The 23,117-nt window shown below is 33.2% G+C and overlaps 2 protein-coding genes and 1 long non-coding RNA gene across 4 annotated transcripts in view; 1 reads left to right on the plus strand and 2 right to left on the minus strand.

Annotated features, from left to right (window-relative positions):
- Window positions 1-81: 81 nt before the first annotated feature.
- On the minus strand, window positions 82-1,334 carry LOC120358201. The gene is made up of 2 exons (XR_005575162.1): window positions 918-1,334; window positions 82-811 (listed from the first exon to the last, which is right to left on the minus strand). It is a non-coding gene; the product is annotated as an uncharacterized LOC120358201 (long non-coding RNA).
- LOC105196720 (X-linked retinitis pigmentosa GTPase regulator-like) lies at window positions 750-10,044 on the plus strand. The gene is given in 13 exon segments (XM_011162831.3): window positions 750-801; window positions 804-836; window positions 3,606-3,731; window positions 5,089-5,181; window positions 5,459-5,521; window positions 6,158-6,481; window positions 7,466-7,618; window positions 7,793-7,957; window positions 8,039-8,160; window positions 8,249-8,332; window positions 8,435-9,257; window positions 9,345-9,430; window positions 9,528-10,044. Coding segments are annotated over 13 exon segments (2,148 nt in total). The 3' UTR covers window positions 9,552-10,044.
- The window catches only part of LOC105196585 (scavenger receptor class B member 1), a 40,910-nt gene continuing 27,794 nt past the window's right edge, over window positions 10,002-23,117 (minus strand). The window contains exons 3-10 of one of the 2 annotated variants that reach the window (XM_039451405.1): window positions 16,596-16,687; window positions 14,997-15,157; window positions 14,554-14,692; window positions 14,213-14,416; window positions 13,516-13,660; window positions 13,124-13,381; window positions 12,914-13,032; window positions 10,002-12,403 (exon numbers count right to left, since the gene is read on the minus strand). In XM_039451405.1, coding sequence (XP_039307339.1) covers window positions 11,969-12,403; window positions 12,914-13,032; window positions 13,124-13,381; window positions 13,516-13,660; window positions 14,213-14,416; window positions 14,554-14,692; window positions 14,997-15,157; window positions 16,596-16,687 — 1,553 coding nt within the window. In that variant the 3' untranslated portion in view covers window positions 10,002-11,968. The remainder of the gene's footprint in view (window positions 12,404-12,913; window positions 13,033-13,123; window positions 13,382-13,515; window positions 13,661-14,212; window positions 14,417-14,553; window positions 14,693-14,996; window positions 15,158-16,595; window positions 16,688-23,117) is intronic. The other variant, XM_026130429.2, reaches the window with a different exon arrangement.

The raw sequence follows: 23,117 nt of genomic DNA on the forward strand, positions 1-23,117 counted from the left end.
ACAATATATAAATAATACGAGTAGATGTGATGTTATAAATACAACGTAAACAATATGTAAATAATACAAGTAGATGTGATGTTATAATTAAAAAGAATTTTAATTAAAATAGAACATTACAGAATTATTGCTGAAATAAAACGGTGCTACATTCTTATCGGCAATGAAATTATACTATGAAATATTAACTATCAGTTTTTGTAGAATATGAAGCTTATAAGAAAAATATCTAAAACTTTCGAACGATGTCTTAATTACATAAAGACGTCTTAAAGACAAAACAATGTCTTAATTTAAGACATTTTAAGCCTTTTAGTCGTCTTTAAGACGCCATAATGTTTTCTGGAATAATAACATAGAATATATAATTATAAGCTTGCCATACCCGCGCAAACTTATAATTACGTTAGGAGATAAATATCTATAAAGTATTACGTAGGAACCAGTGTAATCTGCTAAATATTAATTATACAAATACGTTAATAACTTAATTGCAACATGAAATACAGCTATTCATCGCCGTCTTTTATTTTTATCACAGTGAAGAAATGCGGGAAAAAATGAAAAACTCTGAACCGAGTAGCCGGCCATTTTCGACGCCGTGGCCGCGGTGTCCAAGTATCGTGGCCGATCGCTCCCGTTCTTTTACGCTTTAAAGAAAAGCAGCGGCCGCGCGTGTTGCCATTAGAAATTGATTTCCAGTTGCTAGGATACAGGTGGCCGGCTTGAAAGCGCCAGCACCGGCGAGCATGCCTGCTTACCTGGCGGTCAGTCGGCTGCAAGTTGCGCGGCGCAAGGTGCAAGCATGGGCCTGCCAGACATAGAGACCATACCCGGTAAAGCAATTAGAAAAGAAAGAGAAAAAAAGCACGCACACACGAGCGAGAAAGAGACAAAAAAGGGATTTTTTTACGCACCCATGCACGAATTCGTCACGCATTTGCGAGCTTATGGAGTATTCTGGATCGCGGTAACGCCGAGCGCGTAATCGATCCCTCGAACGGCGGGCACGGCTCCCCCGGCATTATTAAAACTCCCGCCGACGTGTACCCCGTGTTTCGCCAGCGTGTCGTATGTCGGCGTGAAGAAACGAAAATCGATACGTCTCGCTGCTATCGAGCGATCCGCGTATAGTGTGTATAATAGTCGCGGGATTCACTGTTAGTCACTCGATAACAAATGATAACAATTGAGTTCGTTGCAATTAAGCCACGACCACACGGGCGGCGAAGGGGTCGCGAAAGTTTCGAATGTACGCAATTTAAGTCGTGCTAAGTTTCACGAACACTTACAACACAGCTTACAGAGCAAACACGGCCGTCCTGTAATCGAGTTCTTACTTTTTCCGAGACGAATAGTTAACGGCACGCAATTCTATTCAGTGAAATAAGCCTCTCTTTATTTAGCCGGCTCTTTAATCGGCGTGGCGTTGAATGTCCTCAATAGCGGACAGTTGCTAGTTGCTTAGGAGCGCGTGCCGCTACCAGCACAATCCGGTCGTTAATCGGCTAATGCCACTGTCCGTGCCGTTCATGCGAGTCGTATGCACGCATTCGTATCATTAACTTACCATCCAGCGTTATCGCGCACTGTTATTGCACTTTCGATTGACGAGTCGAGACAGAAAAGCTCTTGTTCGCCCAGGATACCACTTGTCTGATAAGCTCGTAATTGTAGAAAATGTAGTAACAGCGCATCTCAAGTTAAATTCAATACGTGGCAAACAATACGGGACTTAATTAAACGTAAAACGAGAATTATCATTTCTTTCCCAGTCTTTCAGCCTTTAACAATATTCTTTATAAACGTAATGCACATTATTATCTACAGACATTCTTATTTTCTAGAGAATAAAATTCTATTTTTAATTATTTACACTCTTTTGGACACAGTATATTTTTCTTAATGCATACACGCGAAATCTGATTTTTCATAGCTGAACTAGCGCGCACTTTTTGTACTTAAAGTGAAAAAGATATGTTTGAAATTTAGCGATAGAGAGAAAAAAATTCCGCACCGCAACGTAGCAATAAAAAAATAAAAATAAAAAAAACAAACCCACGATCTCCACGCTGCCTTCGTTACGACCTAGTCTGCTTGCTTTTTGAAATGTTTTACATATGAATGAATCGCTATCAGCGTAGAATATCACTATCGACTACCAGATTACGTACATATATTGCTTTGCCGAGCAATTTGGCGGCTATTAACCGACCTTTGGGTCAATAACCTATGAATTTCTAGACGACTATCAATCTTCTATAAAGTAGTAGGATACGTTTATTTTTGTCCTTTCACAATTCATGATTCTTCTTATCAAATAACAAAATTATAATTTTTAATTAATAATAAAAGACATACAAATTAAGAATCAATAAATATAAGATAGATGAAAAAATTACAAAATTTAAAGGTAAATATTTAAAGAACTAAGAAATTCAGCTAAAACTTGGTTGAAATTTGCAAATTAATAATTTATAAAGTTGAATATATGAAAGTTTGAAACTTTAAAGTTTCACGAAGACTTTCGAAAGTCTGAGGAAATACTTTTATAGCGAAAAGATTTAAATATTATAATTTTGTGATGTATTAACAGTATCTTTAACAAGATGATGCTCAATGAGATAATTAATTTTGATGTTCCACAAGGGACAGATGCGTAATGAATTATGCAAAAGGCCGCCGTTTGAACTTTTGATAAGCAAAACGTAAGTGTAAATCTCGAAGGATTTATCGCCGGTTTTGCGTTATTGACCTTTGCAAAAGGAAACTGAAATACCACCGTTGATCTCGTGTCGGGACGGCGTTCAGTATCTTAACGCTTTTCCGGTTCTTTTTACTTCGATCTTAAATCTTAATTTACACCAAGGTTAAACGCAAGAATAAATTTTGTACTTAACTGTATTTTGCTATCGTACTCTATATATTCACAATCCTTCACCCAATAGAGTGCTCAGATATAGAAAAATCTATAAATATTCCGGAAATTAACTCTATAAGAAATTTTGTTCTCTGTTAATTTCGTTATCGTATTTACATAAATAAATATAACAATCTCACCTTCGACAATTTTATTTTTCCTGAAAATAATGAAAAAACGTAGATTCTTTAAGAAAACTTTAAAGATTATGTTTTCTATACATGTATATAAACGTGATAAATCTGAAAACGTTAAAAATACGTCTGTTTAAGTCGGAGATTAAAGATTGCCACAAGTTAGTTTCACATGCAAACCGTACATGCAACATAGATATACTTGTAATGCATTTATAGCTTCGCAAAAAAACTAATGTGCAACGATTGCGATCGTGCATGATGCAAATATATATGTTGCAATAAAGTCTTTACAAAGATAATAATAATATAATAATAATAAAAAAGATATAGCTTTAAGAAGAAAAATAGTCCAATAATAGAGAACTTTAGCACAAATTTTTTAGTACAAAGTTTTAAAAAAAGAGAGGAGTTTACATAATCATTATTTCAAAAGACGAATCTAAAGATAGATCAAATATCAATCGAAATATTCACGCATTTTAACGATGGAAATTTCGATCCATCTTGCTTTCAATATTTAACGATGTATCGACCTTTGCACATTGTAGAGACTGGGGCGGTGTTCACGATCGGCCGTAGCAGATTCGCGGACAACATTGCCTCACATTTCTTCATTCGTAAGGATCCGGTTGTCACCATTGAATGTGGAGATGAGCACTCTGCCGTAGTTTGTCGTAAGTATTAAGCCTGTTCGTTTGTAAAAGAATTTATAATCAAAACCATCTAAAAAGTAATTAACAAGTCCAATTTTAATCCGGTATAATTCAGTGTAATTCAGCGCCGAATGTGATCTGAATCATCAAAGGTATTAAAAAAAATAAATTAAGATTTAAATTAAATTTAGATTATATCCAACTTGAATCATAAAGACATCATCCTGTTCAACTGTTTGGATTCAATCCTAATAATTGAAATGTCGTATTGGTTTCAAATAATTCAAATTCAATTAGGGATAAATGTCACTTGGATAATTGGAAAAGAAATGACTCTATAAAGAAGAAACTGACAATACAGTTGGTTATACCTTTCATTGAATATCGTTAATCAATGTCACGAAGTGTAGCGTTGACGGTAAGCCATGTATTCATAATAAGGAATGTTTACAGACAAAACAGTACTAATAAATAACAAGAATGCGTTTTCCAGAACTTTCTTCTTTCTCATCTTTTTTCAAATTTAATTGCAAAATGTTGTTTTGTTTTTGTTCGTATATTTGCATTACGCAATACAATCCGGTTTTCATCGCTGTGAGATGTGTTTAGAATCGCGAATTTAATAATTATAATCTGAAATTTATAGACCTTATGATGAGAGACAGTGTATAATTTTGCGTGATTTACAGCTTCTGTAGCATGCAAGGAGTATGTACATACAGTTATATGTATATTCAGCTTATATAGGAATATCCATGCTGTCCAGTAAATCGATATTGAACACACACTGGTCGGCGTAGCCGACATTGTTGGTGTTATTAGCTCAACGCGTCTTGGTGAAACGTACTGCGTTATTACCTCGCATATAAGAAAAATTATTGCATTAGCGAGAACGAAGGAGAGGCTATAAATAAAAATAAGAATGCTAGAACGTTATTTAAATCCTACAGTAATTCGTTAAACGTTAAAATTTCAGTTATTTTATTTGCAATGCAAATTCTATTCTATTCATCTCCTTTATTACCACTCAAGCATTCAAGCTATTTTGACAAAAACTATATTTAGGCGTTTTCCATATAATTTCTTCGTGTTCCTTTTTTGCAATTTGAAATTTATGTAAATATGCATTTATTTGCGTGCGTGATTAATTGCAGTGTTACCTGTTTATTACCGCAATTAAAATTATGTAACTATATGTTTACTGTACTTGTGGATTTATATCTCTAGATAATTTTAGATCCTAGATTCCTCGAGTATTCTATGTTACGTAAATATAGATATCATCTTTATGTTAGTAAAAGTTTCTGCGAAATTATCATCTCATTAAATATGCTCTTCAGTTTTTGCTTGAATCGCCTTGTCCTCTTTATAATTCCAGAAACTGGCAGACTCTTTGTTTTCGGCAGTAACGATTGGGGACAACTGGGTCTGGGTCACAGAAACCATATCAGCAAGCCATCGTGTGTAAAAAGTTTGTAGCCACCTTGCAACAGCAAAAAATTTAGATCTTAAAAAAATGATCATGTTTTATATTTTATGTTCAACATTAAATGCCGCCATTATTTATTTCTCATATATCACAAAATATAGTTTCCAAGAATATTTTTGTTTGTTTCTTCCAAGAGAAATTTATTTGTAGAATGTGGCGGAAATTTATAGGCATTAAATGTCAAAGTTAATTTTATGCGAAAAAGTTTTCTGTTTAATGAAGTGCTACTCGTGATTTTAATAAGAATTCAATGTTTTAGTTCTAAAACCGGAAAGAGTCACGCATGTGGCTTGTGGGAGAGCGCATACTTTAATATGCACAGGTAAGAAGCGAGTAACATATATAAGAATATATCGTAATATACGGAGTGTTCGGAATCTACTTTCTCTCAATGATAAATGCAAACATCTAAATTTATGTTTATTTTTTCAATATAGCAGATTAAAGACAGATTATTCAAGATTAAAGTTGTGAGAAATGAAAAATTGCTTTTTGATTAAATAATAAGTTTTATATTTGCAAAAGTAATAGATCGTAAATACATAACATCCGAAGCATCCCTTATACATACATACAGCATTATCAGACACAAGGTATTAAGCGAGCATGCAGTTTCTATATGTGGCTTTGCGTGTCATGAACTTCGGCGAATATTTGCCGAGTCATTCAACTTCAAACTTGTTCTCGTTTGAAGGGATCAACTGAATAAGAACTCTCTTAAATGGCACGCCACTTCGCTAGCTTTCTAAGTAGAAATTCGAGATGGTAATTTATCAATCGATTAGAGTTGCTTCAGGCGATAAGCTTGTAAAAATTATTCCTTTAGCTAATTTCATCAATATATCTTCGTTAACTCTTTGTGAACGAAAATCAATTATTATCTACAGTTTGCTAAAAATAAAAGTGGTTTTTTACTTAACAGACAAATCGAGCAATCATATATTGAGAATGTTTTTAGGTGGCCAGAAAGTCTTTGCCTGTGGCAGCAATCAAGAGGGTCAACTGGGTCGGGAAAATTCAGTGATAGGTGACAGCTCCAGTTCTCCAATCTTGGTCTATGATTGTGGACTCGCTGGACCTCGGATAGTTCAAATTGCAGCGGGATCGCATCACTCGATGGTTCTTACGAGCGACGGTGGAGTCGTCGTCTGGGGAAGCAATCTGGAGGGACAGTTAGGGTTATCGGGGACTTCAGGTTTAGTTTATAACCCTACGAAGGTTCCCATTCCTGAACCGGTAAAGGAAATCAGCGCGGGATATTATCATTCAGTTTTCTTGACTGGTAATGCGATGCTCATGCTTATTTCTACTTGTCATGAAAGATTATATAATAACTTGAAGTAAAACTCCGATATTTATGTCGCACGGGAATTTACGTCGCAGTAGTCAGAGAAAGAGTGAAGGTAATTTGCTCACACCAATCTGTTATATGGTTTCATGTTGTATTAGTATTGCGTTGTAATTCTTTACTGTTAATACTACTAATAATAAACTATTGTCACTTAAGTCAATTTGTCAATGTTGTAGCTCAGCGATATATTACAACTGCGTAAAATGATTACTTTCTCTCTCTCTCTTTCTCTTCCTCTAAAGAAAGAGTGTAAAAGGTTATTTTATGATATACGCTCAGTGAAAAATGATAACGAAATCGATGTCAAACCAACATCGATTCGACATCAAAATTAATATCGTTTTGATGTCGATTCAGTAGGTCATTTCTAACTGAGTAAGTATACAGGGATAGTGTAAAGGACAAAGTAAACTAAATATACAAGTGCTAAACTTTTGTATTTTTTGTTCAGTTTGATTGTTTATTAAAAATGCAAAAGTTTTAAAATTTTTTTTTTTAAATGTAAGAAAAACATTTTGTTTTTTTTTAATTTTTTATAGTAGCCAGTATAATATTTTTATTGGTATATTATATTTGTTAAACATAATGATTATTGTTTGATAAATTAAGTTTCAGTAAGTGCGCCATATTTACCGGAGTTATCGAAGAACAAATGAAAAAAGGGAAATTTATATTTTTCTTCTATAAAATATTTTTCTTTACATACTCGTTCAGAAAGAAATAAAATATCTCAAGATCAGAGAAAATAAAATCGGGTTCCAAGAATGTGTTCAAGTATTCTGGAACGTCACAGCACACTTTCCACTAGAGATAAAATCGCTTCCGCTGCGGCACGCTTATAGCGGTTCGCACGAACACGAGAGGTTGTAAAATATATTAGCGTGTATATAATTTGGCGACATGGCTTGTTTCCAGAAAGCGGTCTCGTTTATGTCTGCGGCGAGTCAGAAAGTGGTAAACTCGGAATCAACATCAACTTTTCTACGCAGGTCGCACCGAAGCAAATGCAATTGCCGTCACCGGCACTTCATGTCGCATGTGGTGGTCATCATACACTCATATTAGCAGGTTGAAATCAATGAACTTTGATCGATATACTTTCAATGCTTTGCAGCGTATATTCATACATTTCTCAATGACCAGAAAATTCTGGTTTCGTATTTTTTATTTTTCTGTTCTAGAATGTTGTAATAATACAATTGGGGATATTACGAGATTTGTAATAATTGTATAAATTTTTAGAAAATGGCAATATTTACTGTTCCGGCAGTAATGCCAGTGGGCAACTCGGTATGGGCATAAATGTCAATGAGGTACAGACGCCAAAACTTCTTCCACGCGGAGCTGTTCAAGACGAAAAAATCGTCAAGATCGCTTGCGGTGAAAGTCACAGCGCTCTACTTACTGGTAATTAAAATTTTACATTGATAGTTGCGTTCATAGAGTCTTAAACCTTTCATTAGTAATTGCGTCCATTATTAATGACAGAGTCCGGTAAACTTTTCACTTGTGGCGATGGTCGACACGGAAAGTTGGGTCTGGAAGAAAACGAAAATAACGTTCACGTAGTAACATTTGCTGCCAAATATCAGGAGCTTTTCGTTTCAAATGTAATTTTACTTGTCTATTGAAAATTTATTTCCATCTATCATTTTATCTACCGTATTATCGAGCTGTAATTGTTTGTTTATTTTGTAGGTTGCTTGCGGGGGATGTCATACGATATTAGTTGGCCGAAGACACGAGATGGATTATCAGCCCCATCGGCAACCGGACTCCATGGTAAATACAAATACATTACGCAGATTTGCGTCAAATAAATTAATAATTGTAAATTTTATTTAAATTAAAAAGACATGTTTATGAGTTTCTTGTCGATTTCAGAAGCAGAGAAAAAGTTCTCTGCCTCCTTTAAAGCTTCCTATAAATATGCAATCTGAACATCGAGTGGACAAAACGGAAAAATCGATAGATGAGAAGGATGATTCACATCATCCTGAAGAAAATAATGAAACATCCAATAACAATGATACTCAAACGAATCCTATAGAAGATTCCAAAGAAAATATAGATAATGTTAATAGTGAAGAAATTGCATCTTCAGCGAATGACGAAAAAGTCGAGAGTCTATCTTCAGAAGTTATTCCGTCAGAAAGCTTACAAGAAAAGGAACAGATTGACGGTGAAGGTCATGATAATGAAAATATCGAGAGCAATGAAAATAAAGATGTTAATGAAAATAAAGATATTAATGAAAATAATGAAAATGAAGAAAATAATAAATATACTGAAATGACAGCGGCACATGATGCTGAAGAATCATGTACAGAAACAGAAATCTCGAGGCTAGAGGAAGAAGAGGAACAGAAAAGGAATTCCATACCACCTCCGAAACCACCGAGACTAAAATCTGGAAATGCCGAAGATGCGAGTAACGAAAAAGAATCTTTAAAGGAGAATGAAGAAGATGAAAAGGAGAAAGATGACGAAGAGATGAAGACGAGCAACGAACATAATTCAAGTGTGGCTGGAAAATTCAAAACGACTGGAAAATCAATATCAGCATTTTCAAGAAAAACTGTGGAAGCTATCGAGGACTCGATAGAAAAACTCGAAGACGACATACGCACTGAAGAACCAGAGAAAGCCGAAATGGATGACACGCAGGATGATGCTGACGTGGTGCAATCTCCACCGCCGCGAACGGGTAAAACAATGCATCTTTTTTTTTTAAGAACCAAATAAAAGTTTATTCTGTAAAATAGAATTCATGTTCATCGGAATTATTTTCCAGCTAAGATGTCAAAACTGTTTAAAGGAAAACGGCAAGAGGTGCAGAATGGAACCAAGTCGAGCAGCACAGCGAATCCAAAAGCTAAGGTACAACTAAAGCAACAAAAAACACATTTCACAGAGAATATATTAATATTATTTTTTATTTTGTAATCAGATCATTATTCAATAATTTTCTTTCCAGTCAAAAACGTGCACAATTCTGTGATCGAGGGAACATCGAGGAAACATTACAAAATTTATTATATTTTTATAAAATACTTACGATATGTTCGTCGCTGGGACCAAATGCCTTGCGGAAATTTCCAATAATCGATATAAGGAAAAAAATCTATATCACTGATCGATGCATTTACATAAAATTAACTTTTTCTGCATTTGCGTCAACGCTTATCAAGAGACGCAGTTGCGCCACATGCCAGGTGACACGCAAAGCGAAGACAGGTTGAACCTCTTTTACACAAGTCAGCGAGTTCCAAGTATCTCTTATTTACGGCGACGAATAACTTCAATGAAAACGTCAATTGTATTAATAATTTATTAGACATTGTAAATATAAATCATGTGCGGAAATTGATTTCATAAACAAAAAAAATGCATAAATCGGTATGTGTATAAGAAGTAGATAACAGCTGAATGTGAAAAATGTACAGTGGTATCTAGATAATCATATTTTATTAAAGTCCAATTACAAAATTCCATTCGGGCAATGACAAACCTATCTTACAATGTTTTCTCGTAATAGATTACAGGTATTAAAATGTGATACATAGTCACATTGCGTCACCTTAACGTATCATTTGATTAATGATACTCATTTGATTAATCCTCAAACAGCATTTAACTTATAACGCACCGGCCTCGACTAACGTTAACTATATTTAACTAAATTTGTCCTTTCAATATTGTTCTATAACTAAGGCTGCGTTATCCCGGTCGTTTAACCAAAATTAGCTTTACACAGATACATGTAGCGCTAAAGTTGTCGGTGCAACTGACCTTACTTCTAATCGACGTTGTTTCATCATACATTGGCGGCGATACTTAACATATAACATACAATTACTAATATTGCACTAGATTTTATGGCCGAGTACGAGTGCGACAAGTTGAGAAGAAGCGTCGCCTTACGCGTAATCCTATCCCGCTCGCTACGAGTGAAAATTTTGTCCATTAATTTCCAATGAAACTTCTCCCCTCGTTGCTCTCTATTCAAGTGCATATTGCGTATTATATATATAAATAAGGACGGAATCACAGACACAATAACATATTTAACATGATCTTGGTATCTCTTTCGCGATACTAAAAAATTATCAGGTAACTCCCTATATTATAGTACATTTGTAAGCGCCCATTAAATCCCAAAACTTTTGTCTTTTCTTCCATAATTAATAATAGAGAATACTACTGTATTACACTTCATTATAGCTATAAAGTATTATACATATATAATGGTTGTATGTTACTTTCACATTTTGTGAAAGATCATGGATATATATATGTGTATATATATATATATATATATATATATACATTCTTTGGCGAATTTGAATTCCATTAAACAACAAAACTTTTCGCGGATTTCAGTTGAATAAATCCGTGAAATAAAGAAGACCTTCTACACACGGAATACAAACCAATTTTGGCTGTACATATTTCGTAATTAATTAATTAATCTTCTTGGTCGTCAAAAGTGAAACTTTGATGTACGCAGTCAAACTAAACGCATTTATATTAAATCATGCCGCATCATACTACGCAGATGCTTGTCCAATATATTTAATAATAATTTATTACCAATTAATGACGCCTAGCTTTAATTTTTAATTTTTAAACGAGATAACTTAGTGATCACGTATAAGATGAACATTTTAGCGTATAAGCGTGTATCAATTATTGTGTAACTTTTTCTGAAATTATTAAAATTTTTAATACTCGGAATGTTTTAAACAATCGGATCCAGTTTAAATTACATTTGGCTCTAAAAATTTTTTTAAAACATTCCTATAAAGATTAATATAGTTTTTGCTTTTATTTGATGAAATTGTAAAACCAAATAAATTTTAAATATTATGTAAATAAAACGTTTGTAATATTTCAGTAAGTTGCCCAAAGAAAAATTGTGTAAGAGTTCTTAATACATATTTCTTTAATAATTAAAAAGTCTTGATAAAAAGTTCTTTGCGTAAGTCCTTTGATCCTTCGTGCAAATCTCTATATCCCATTATATAATATATCTTAAATTACATATTAATTTAAAATTAAACTAATTATATATATATATATCCAAATTACTTAAAATTTTGGAATTAAGTGATTCCCATGCATTTTAAACAAATCTTTCTATAAACAAATTTTAATCACCTTATTCCAAAAATTTTTGATTCTCATTTATAAATCTACATTCTCGAACTTGATAATCATCAGATTCCGATCTTCTTGCAATCAAAGAATTCACCTCTTTTTATTCGTCAATAAATTTTCTATTAATACCGAGAATGGTTAATTTCACAAGAAATTGTCTCCAGACTAAGCGTCATTAATTATCTCTCATCCTAAAAAGGTGTGATGCATTTATTATCAGCTAACATACAAGAATTCGCACACGCAGAGCAGTGTCCTTCATATTTCAATAGTGTCCAGCTTCTCGTCAATATCGTTGTTGCTTAGCAGGATGTAGGAATCTCGACCGGCCAGGAGTCGATGTTGGCCATTTATCAGGAAAGACGAACCTCTCCTGATGGTCCTCTTGCCCAGCTCGATCGCCTCGTGTGCCAATACTGGGCTATTGTACACCTTCACAAATACCGTAATGATGATCGTCAATCCGACTAGAATCATGCCATATGTCACGCAGGGCACTGCAATGTCGGCGAACGTGGTCGCCAGATAAATATATCGTCTAATGGACGGTGTAAGTTCTTCTACGCCTTCCTCGAGCCACATGATCGGAAAGATTATGTCGGGAAAATTCGCGACTACCGCGATGTTGGGCTGTCGTTCTACCTTCAGGTTCAACTGGGCGCGAACCTTTGCTTCGAGCGGCACACCTAACTTCTAAAAGAATTAAAAGAAGAAAAGAATTTCGATTATTCGGACCTTAAATATAGTATTTTTACTATTTATGTTCTCAGTTTATTATAATTATGATATATTTACTAATTTATTTTTTATTCATTCTGTTTATTAATCTTCTGTTTATTTATTAATATTCATCAATGCCAGTCTGTAGGCAAAGAAATTAATTATGAAGCAATGATACGTTAGATCGGACTGATGAAATTAAAACATGAGACTAGATGGCCTATGTCAATCATAGCTGTTCTTGGGTCCGAATAATAAGTCATCATTCGTCATATGTCAATCACAGCGGTTCTTGATGGCAAATAATACTTTATTATTCGGCACAAATAATCACTGTGATTGACATAAGACTTCTAGTCTCATGATAATAACATTTTTAATAAATTTGATTATGTTAATAACATTTTTAATAAATAATACATCAGAAGAAAAAAAGAAAGCATATGGAATTTGTAAAATTTTTGTTTTTTTTTTTTTACTCACTGGCTGAATCTTGAAATATGTTCCATGCGACTTTTCATCCGGCTTCAATCCCTCCACGGTGTCTAACAATTTAAGATCCGCTTTATAAAAATGCGGGAACGAGAGGTATACTGGTGCACCTAAAATAAAAAAATAGAAATTTGTTTTTTAATAGAGTTTGAAGGATTTTCAAAAACTCTATTAATTTTCTAAAACACACGGAGTACTTACTATATTGACATGGGCTAATATCTTGCAAACCCTGCGGAGGACAAGTGTCAATACCATCTAAGCAAAAACATTTATTTTCTGTAGGCGCTGTCTTATTCGGTCGACCGAAAAGTACATCGGGCGGAGTATATAAATCCACCTTAATTCCCGTCGTCTCTGCCGGGCCGCGATACTGCAACGGAATTGTCCTGCAAAGATCCTTATCCCAAACGTGAACGATGTCCGCACCGGTCACGTCCCGCGGTGGAAAGAAAGATCCTGCAAGGAACATTCTAAATTTTCTCGTGATGCTAACTCAATTTTATTTTATTGCGATGAAGCTTACAACAATAAAAATCTTGCTTGTCGTTTTATCTTATACGTCTAATTTTTAAACATTGAGAAAGATTTACCTTCCGAAGCCGTAATGGAATTGCACGGGGCGTTTGGCCAGTATGGCAAATGATCGAGCCCGTTTAATCGATTTAACAAACCGAACTTTTTCATATTCGTGTGCCCAGTGAATATTGTATGTATCTCGCTCAATGTTCCATTTCTCTGCAATTAAAATTCGATTAAAAATAATATTTTTACGATAAATTCAATGTTTGTCGTTATCTACTTAAAATTATCTAGATAATAATCTAGATGAAGCAATGGCTCTATCCTCTTTTTATCTCTTTATAATTTATCAAATCAAAGAGGAAATCCTTTTATCAGATTGAATCATTTGAAGAACTCTTATTAAAACAAAAAAAATAAAGATTTATTAATTACTGTATAAATATATTGTTTTTATATCTTAAATTGTTTTGCTTAACAGTATTATTATCTTAAAATAATGTCTAGATAGAGCAATATGTAGTTTTATTTTTCATCTACATAAATTTAAAATTAAATCATCTCTATCTAAGATAAATAATTACACATGTTATTGTATAAATACTTTTAAATTATTTAAGCACAACACTGGATATATTATATCTGTTACAATTATTTATCAAATATAAAATAGTTTATGATACTATTATTTTGAATTAGGAAAATTGTCATTGCATAAAAGCATTCAATAAAAAGCAAATATGTTAATGGCTACTGCGTAGTACTTACTCCAAGCAGAAGACCCATTCTGCTCATAGGTCGTCTTGTTTTGGGAAGAAATTTATGACCAAGGCTAACTAGTGGATCATCGTATCCGAAGACCAATTCCTGCGCAGTTATAGGAATGAAAGGTTTCATGTGCATTCCGCTTAAGAAAAACGACAGTCCCATTGTAATAAAATGAGGGAGACTTTTGCTTTGCGTCGAGAGTGTCTACAAAAAAACAGTGAAGCACTAGTTTATTTATGTACCTTCCAATCCGTGGTTGAATATTCCAGTCAATGTTTTACTAGTTATATTAATTGGTAGAAATGCAATTACAATTTTATTTCTACCTGTCGTAAACTCACCAGCAAAGGTATATTCGGCACTATCAGTTTGATATCTCCATCTTCAGACATTTCAGGTACAAAATTTAATATTTTCTTATGTTGATAACTAACGGTTCCGTTGTTGTGAAACACAACGTTAACTTTTTCCATATCTTCCCTACAAAAGGTATATATTCAGTTTTCTCATTGATTTTTGTTTTGTCTAACAAAGGCTAAGCCTATAAATACACACCCAGATTGTTCAGACAATTTGCATACTTACATACATAAGCTTTAGAATGTAAATGAAAGATTAAAAAAGATTAAAGTAAATAGATGCGTACGAGACGTATCTCGTATCGTAATACGGTGCGTAACTCGAAAAAAGATTTAAAAGCAATTTAGAACTGTACTCTTCTCTCTCGCTCTCTTTTTTTTCTTTCTCTCCTAATTGCTTAAATAAATAAAAATTCGTTAATTACCGATAAACAAACGGACCAACTTCCTGGAGTTTTGGCTTCTCGTTAAACTGTAGGAAACCTTCCGTATTGGTTACGTTAAATATATAGACTTTGGTCAATCGAATTACGCCCGGTTTCTGCCAATATTGAAAGGAGAGCGAGCCGTTCCATAGTCGTAGTTGCTGAAAAAGCAGCGATGGATTGTCAGTATTATTATTATTATTATTATTAGCATATATATGGTTTCTCTTACATTAAAACTGCAATTTGTGCACGTGCACGTTTGCGTTACATTTAGAGTTATGTATAATAATATTTTTATGCAAAAGTTAGTCGTTAATCAACTCAAAGGAAAGTGTGATCAGTTTTTGTAATCTTGGAAAATTGGATTATTAGCTCAATGTTATTTATCGCATTGATTATTTCGTGGAGCACCTGGAATTCTTACGTGATTATGTTCTTGCATTTCAAATGATTCTATATCACATGATTGGCGATTCACATAATTTCCGGAGAAATTAAAAATAGAGGAATTAAAATATCTAAGTTAATATAAAATCTCGTTTTACTTTTTTTTTAATCATCGATATGAGAAGTCACTTTCAAGATTCCTTTTTGCAAACTGTTTTTTCTTAGGATTTTTCTCAGTAAGAAGGAAATGTGCAGAAAGGGAAAGTTTGAGAACGGAAATAAATTTTCATCCTTGTTGCAAAGCTTATAGTAATTAAAAAAATTTGATCTAATCGTTTTTCCGGAGATTAATCTAATCTTTCTGATTGAAACAATGGAGCTTGAAATAATGTTAGAAAAAATCCTATAATTTATGCATTAACTCCTTTTAACATTTCTAAAGTATACATCAATAATTAATAATTAATTATTGATTGCGATGATTTGTTATAATAATATAATAAATTAATAAATTTTCTTAAAAATTACAAATTTATGTATAATGTATAAATTGAATTAAATTTATAGAAATAACACTATTCAAATAAAAATTGTAATAACATATTTGATTTTTAATTGCTGTACTGACAATTTACTTGCAAGCGCGCACATGCAGACATAAATTATCTGCAGACGACATAACATACATAACATGTCTTTGGACAATGAAAGACGTTCGCAAAGATATTTACTGCGAATGCAAATGTACTTTGCAAACACTTTCTGTAAAAAATATCGATTATTCATTGCGCAAATCTTAATTTATCTAAATGTACTTGCTTTATCTAAATCTTATATCAATATTTTCGAAAGTAAAATGAAGAGTGAAATAAAATACATCAAAATAATAACTTCACGATTAAATGAATTGATGATCGCTAGCAAAATTACATTTAAATATTCAATATTCAATATTTAACTTAACTCTTCTCTTTTTCTTATTCTTTTTTGCTGTTTTTAAGACGATAAATATACTCATTGCTATTTGTAAAATTTCTTGAGAGCATAAATAAGAGATCATTACATATTTATGTATAATACGTTTTTTTAATCTTCTTAATACCGATAAAAAACATAAGTATATAATTCTTTAAAACGTAATGACTGAATTACATATTTATCAGTTGTCAAACGTTTTGCGAATACATTTACTCAAAGTTTCATACTCACTTTCAAGATGAGGTAATCGACCCACGGTATGCTACTGAGCACTATGCCGATCACAAGTGCAAGAAGACCCAGACAGATCGCTGCTATCCTGCCTGCAAAAAAAAGCGATAGTAGCGTTAACGGTGCAGGTGTCAAAACGCACGATGTTAAATACACGTACATACGCTCAATCCGTGCTTACGTAAACGATTTTTTTTTTATGGATGTCGACACTATAGGTACCAGTATTTCTTATAGAACAAGCATTGACCTACATTGAAAATTAGTGCCGACTATCAAGCCGATATTGTGAGAATAAAATTTATGCGTATGTCCTGTTATTATTGATATAATATTATTAAAGGAATTTATATCGTTTTGAATTTCAAAGAGTTATTAAAATGAAAAAAAAAACAATGTGTAATTTTTATTTAGTATAATATTATCTGTTGTATTTTTATGCTGTATTTTTCATTAATAGTTTTATTAATAATTTCGATTATAAAAAAAATTATTTTTTAAGATTATATAAAATATAAGATAAAAAAATTGTACTAAAGTTTTTAACAGTTAGATTTCCATAAATGGGTAAAAAACAACATTAATAAAACTAGAACAAAACAGAAACGTTTGATTTGTAGAATATTGCATGGATATAACTTGGAAAAGTATTGCTACGAGAAACAAAACATGTTTCTCATAGCAGCAATCTAATATTAAAATCAAAAGATCTTAATAAAGATATCTTTGTTATCTTTGTTTAACTTTTGTAATAAAGAATTTTAAATTTAGGTATATGCAATGTACTTGTACAAATACAAATACATCTGTATATAAATCGAAAGATTATTGGTAATGTTGCACAATTAATTTCTTATTACTTATTTTTTATATTTTATTATATACATATAAATTATGTATAAAAGAATATATAATTTCCAGTAAATCTTTTTTATTCTAGGACACTTATAAAAAATTTTGCATAATTAATATTTATTGGTGTAATATTTTAAAAAATATGATTAATAATGGTAATATTTATTGACATAAATTGTGAAGTACGTATTGCCAATAGGTGACATTTCTTGCGATAAATTATATTTTAATGTGCTTAATAGAACTGTCTGTAATAATGTTTTTTTTTTGTTTTAAAATCACAGCTTCTTGACACTTATCTCATTGAACACGTGTTTCATTTAATGTACCAATAATAGTAATAATAATTATTATCATTAAACTTAAACTAAACTTGTACAATTATTACATGTAAGAGTGTAATTTAATATGTAAAAATAGTTAACTGACATTGGCCGATTGACATTTGCATATTTCATTTATTGTAATGTTAATATTGACATGATATTGTGAAGTGTGTATTGTTAATAGGTGACGCATTGCAACAAGTTACATTTTAATGTATGTAACAAAAACTTGTAGTGTTTTTTTTATTTTCAAATCAAAACCTTTTGACACGTATCTTATTGAACGCGTGTTTTATTTGACAATAACAGTAATAATTATTATTATTAAACTTGGACTAAACTTTTCCAATTATTATATGTGAGTGTAAAATAATATATAAAGCTAACTATTTGACATTGGCCGATTGACATATATTTTATATTTATTTTCAAACATATTATTAATATTTATATCTATAGTATTATAAAATATTAAAATTGATATCTCTGTTCGATTAGATATATTATATCATCTGTGCAATAACTCGAGCGGTTCATTATATAATTCTTACGAGATTCAACATCATTGGGAATACTTTATTACGTATAAGTCGGTCAATATGCTTTCACTCCCGAATTAAATGTAGGACGTTAATGATGCAATTTTGGAATTGCCATCTAAAGCATTAACTAAATAAATCACGTTGTACATTAAAGTGCGAATATCTTATTATAATAATTATATACGGCAAAAATAAATAATAAAAATATCACTACTTTGTCCGATTTTATCAAATAAATCTGTACTGGTAAATTCTGTATTTAAATTTCTTTTCGCTCTTCCTCCTTTCTCTCTCTTTCTCTCTCGTGTTGTAGATAAAATTAAATGCCTCAAAAATAAAAAATTAAGTTTCAACGACCTCGCTTCTTACACTTAAATTTATTAATGAATACAAGCCTTCAAGAATAATGTTGGCCAAGATATTAGCCCGGAGCATTCAACGATTCTCAACGACCTTGGGTTACTCAATATTCAACAGAAGAGTCATTGACAAGTATCGATTGTCAATGATTTATCTCGGAAGATTATGTTGGTGAAAACAGTTTAATATGCGCCATAATAAGTTAAAGGTTATTTTTTATGACGTCCCGTCAAATCTTCAGTTAATAATTTATACGACCAAAATATTTTACGTTCCTTTTCCTTCACCAAAATATTTCATGTTCCTTCCCTGATTTATCATCATCTTTATTCAATCGAAATTTTTTATTTGCACAGTAGTTCTTACTCCATTTATTCGTGTTTAAATTCCATTAATTGATGCTCTCCATCAATTTGCAGACTTGTTTTCTCTTAATTTATGTTCTAGTATTGAAAGTCCAATTAAATAACCTCTCTTTCCATCCTTGTTATTTCCTATAACGGAAAACATTTACTGTTCAAATATACATAGCATAATATCCGCATTCCTTCTTACGATTTCTCAATTGATTCAAAGCAGTATTGATGAATATTGCTCGGCAACGGCTATAATTTTTCCACAATTATATTTTCTGTTTCACGTACTTTTTAGCAATCGTTTCTCCTTGCGAGCAACGCAATTTAACGAACTTTTCTACGAGGCCCGTAACACAACACGAATTAAGATTTATTTACGCTTTGCAATCTTTGTGAAGAAAGCAAGAAGCTCACAAGGCGCAATAATAATAAATATTTAATTTGCATCATAAAATGAATTGTATCGAACGTGGATTTTATTGAAATAATAAACTTTTTCTCAAGAGATGCAAGAGTGCTGCGTTAAACGAATTTTGCAAAGGTAAACGGCTCAATTACCAATTTAATCGTAAAACGTATCGATTATATAGACTTAATAGGAGCCGATTATACGTGCATACCGTAAGATATCGTCTTAGGATCGCGTAGTGTAAATAAATCTTAGCGCAAAGGCAATGAGCATCGGGATTGAAAGGGTCAACATCGCAAACGCAACGTTTGTTCGGCAATTTATAGTTCGCATACCAAGGAGAGAGTGCAAAATAACTCGTGTTGCTCACACAAAGCTACGGTACGTAGTATTTGTTAACCATGAGTGGTATAAATTACCTCGGAATGTTACGCAACACCTGCGATCTCTCCTTTCTCAGATGCCGGCTACTGAGTGACCAGACGTGCTGGCCTGAAGTTCGATTTCTTAATCTGACCTCGAAGAGATGCGTGCTTTAAAAGCGCGGACAGACCTCGCTTCGATCGATCCCGCGTTTTCGATAATCTGAAAACGACCGATAATTCGGATCGTGCTCTACTTGCCAACCGATCATTAAATATCATTTTTATCTTGCTTAACATAACAGCATGTTCGCACAATACCAAGAGAATTATCTTTTTACAATTATCCAAATTATGAAGAACAAAGAAAAAACCTTAAAGTTACATTTTTATGAGTTGTACACAAATTCGAAGAAATTCTCTCTTTTAAGAGGAAAAAAAAAATGTTTTTCGCGATACTGAAAACAGTAGAGGCTAATTATTGCTTTGAAAAATGCGTTATTAAATTGCCAAAAATTATTTAAATTTTCATTGTATTTGCAGTACGAAAATAGAATATATCGATCGTCGATTGTGATCGTGATTGTCATCGCCTCGGGCGATGTTTCAACGATCTTTTAAGTAAGATTAATTTGCAGTTTTTCACGAACATAAAATCACGCAATGTTAACATCGATTACCTTTAATCATGGTAGTACGATAAAAGCCATTGAATATTACTTATCGCACTCCAACTACAGGTAATTGTACAAGCAATACTTAACGGCTCATTGTTTCCCTCTTTACTGATTGTGAGTAGGGAGTCGTTCAGTTACTCGCTCGTTACATAACTCGCGGTTTACTTGCATAGTATCTCCGCGAACTCTTGGCTTTACTGCAAGCCATTACTTTGCATGCCAGTTCCATGCGCTGGAGATAATATATTACTGATAAACGTGACTTTTTAACATAACTTTTATATCGTAAATTTTTAAAAGAATAATAAAGAAAACTTGGAAATGTTTTAAAAATTTTGGCCTTGAAGATTCAAAACATCTACGTAACATCTAAGAATTATCAGATAATCGAGATACGTTTATCTGAAAACCGTCTAGATCTGAAAATTGAAGAAGTTGAGAGTCACTCTTCTTGAGAGCATCCGGCTGCCTTTTTAAAATTTCGCTTTTAAATCTTTTATATTTCTTTATTTTCTTATAAAAGGAAAATACATCTGCTTTCTCAATGATCTAACAAACAACCGAAAAAGAAAACAACCAAAATATTTTCCTGCGATTTTATCCTGTAATTTTACTTTTCCAATGATATAATAAAAATACAAAATAAAATAACAATGATAACCGGCCTCAAACAAATATAAAAATCTTGGAAAAATAGATACAGAGCATGAATCATTTGCACAAATCCGTCTGTTTCATCGCTGGCACCGGCCATTCATCGCGTAGCAATAACCACCGTAATGAAAATTACATAATCACTTCCTTCGGCACGGAAACTGAAGCTAACCTGTGGTTAAAGCTCAAGAGCGAGCAATCCCCCTATGTCGTGTTCCGCGAATTATCTGCTAAGATGAAGAATAAAAACGCGCCGCAAGCAAGAAAAAATATATAATTTGTTGAAAGTCTTTGTCAATTAAAGTCAGTTTACATCGATCGTATGTATCATCTCCATGTCAAACAAATTTTTTTAAATTTAATTATACATCTTTCAACTTATTTATGCATTGTAATTTTATTCGAAATTTGTTTAAACGAATTCATTTTCACATGACATTTACGAGTTAGCGAGAGAGATATTTAAAAGGCGCCTGAAAGGTACATGGATAGCGTGTGCCTAACGAAACACCAAACATCAATGTATTTTAATCGGCTGTAGATCGCTGTCCGCGTTCTTAAGCGTTACAAACAAGGGGCCGCGCGTTACGTCGCGAATGCGGTAACGTCGCCTGCATCGCGATTTCGGATCCGCAGCATCCGCGTGGTGCAGTCGTGCTGCGTGCACACGCACACCGTGCAATTTCTCTCGTCGATATTGCCGGCGTCTACCAGCCAGCAAATTTTCCCCCATAAACGCGCAACAGCGAAAATTCACCTCCCGACGAAGTGTGGAGGGGTTTCGCGATTTTGCAACCACTCGCGCTCGCCACGCGCGAAATACCGTACAGATGCAGCTGCATGCGTGCGCGAGAAACTGTGCGTCGCGTCGCGTCGCGTCGCGTTGCATTGCGTAGCGTCGCCCGCTAGAAAGTTTGCAGTTTGCGGAAAAAGCGGATACCGCGTCGCCCAACGCGGGAAAGCTTACCGCGATGTGTGAGATAATTCTCTCCTTAACCTACTGCACGTGATTCCTACATTAAAATTTCTATTGACTGTCCATGCTTAGAGTTGCGGAGTATCATGCTCGTACATCATTGCAGATCTCTTATTTGAACTTTTTCTACATATTACTCGAAATTCTTGTCTTACAGATAAGGATTACCGAATAAGGATTCTCATCGACGGCGTGCGGCCTACAGTTTGCACGTATCTGCTATTAGATACTATTAGAGCATAACGCGTGAATCTCGTAAATATAAAATCAATAGCCACAACGTAGCCTACATACCGTCCTATCATTCATGCGCCACGGCTTTCTTCAATAAGTGTTGCATATATGGTACAGATTTTTGAAAGGTGAATTATGTTGATTATCTGAACGACAGAATTCGACGCGTCAAACGATGTCGCGTAATTCGCCACTTATTCTATTATAAATGGATATTTCTAGGCAACAGCGGAGCAATTTACATAGCGTCACTTTCCAATTGCGCATTGCTAAACGCCGGGAATGCCAAATTGAAAGGCAAACGCGTTTTGTTCTGATTTGATATATTGTTGCCGGTATTTAGTTTCATTCGGCGGAAGAAGATTAAATTATGTAAGTAGCAATAACAATCTTCACAACGAGACCAAATAAGTTGCGTAAACGAGAAACTTCGCTCCGGAAATAAATTATTAGTATTTAAGCAAAGTAAATATTACGAGAGTAATGTAAAATTGTATAAAATTTTCACACGTCTTGTACATATACTCTATAGCAAATCGATTAGCTCACAAGGAATATAAACTGTTCATTAATCAATGGTCTAGAAAATAAAATTCAATTTGCATAACTGACCACCTGACTATTTTCCTTCTTCGCGACCGCTCATTAATACGTCACGTTGCTCTTCATTGCTTATTAAAGTTTTCGTAATCAAATTAACACTCAATATTGCTTTTCATTATGTATTAAAATTTCCCTATTCAGTTTCACACGTTAAATAAGATTGCGCAA

Source organism: Solenopsis invicta, chromosome 7 (genome assembly GCF_016802725.1).
Source record: "Solenopsis invicta isolate M01_SB chromosome 7, UNIL_Sinv_3.0, whole genome shotgun sequence".
Lineage (NCBI taxonomy): Eukaryota > Metazoa > Arthropoda > Insecta > Hymenoptera > Formicidae > Solenopsis > Solenopsis invicta.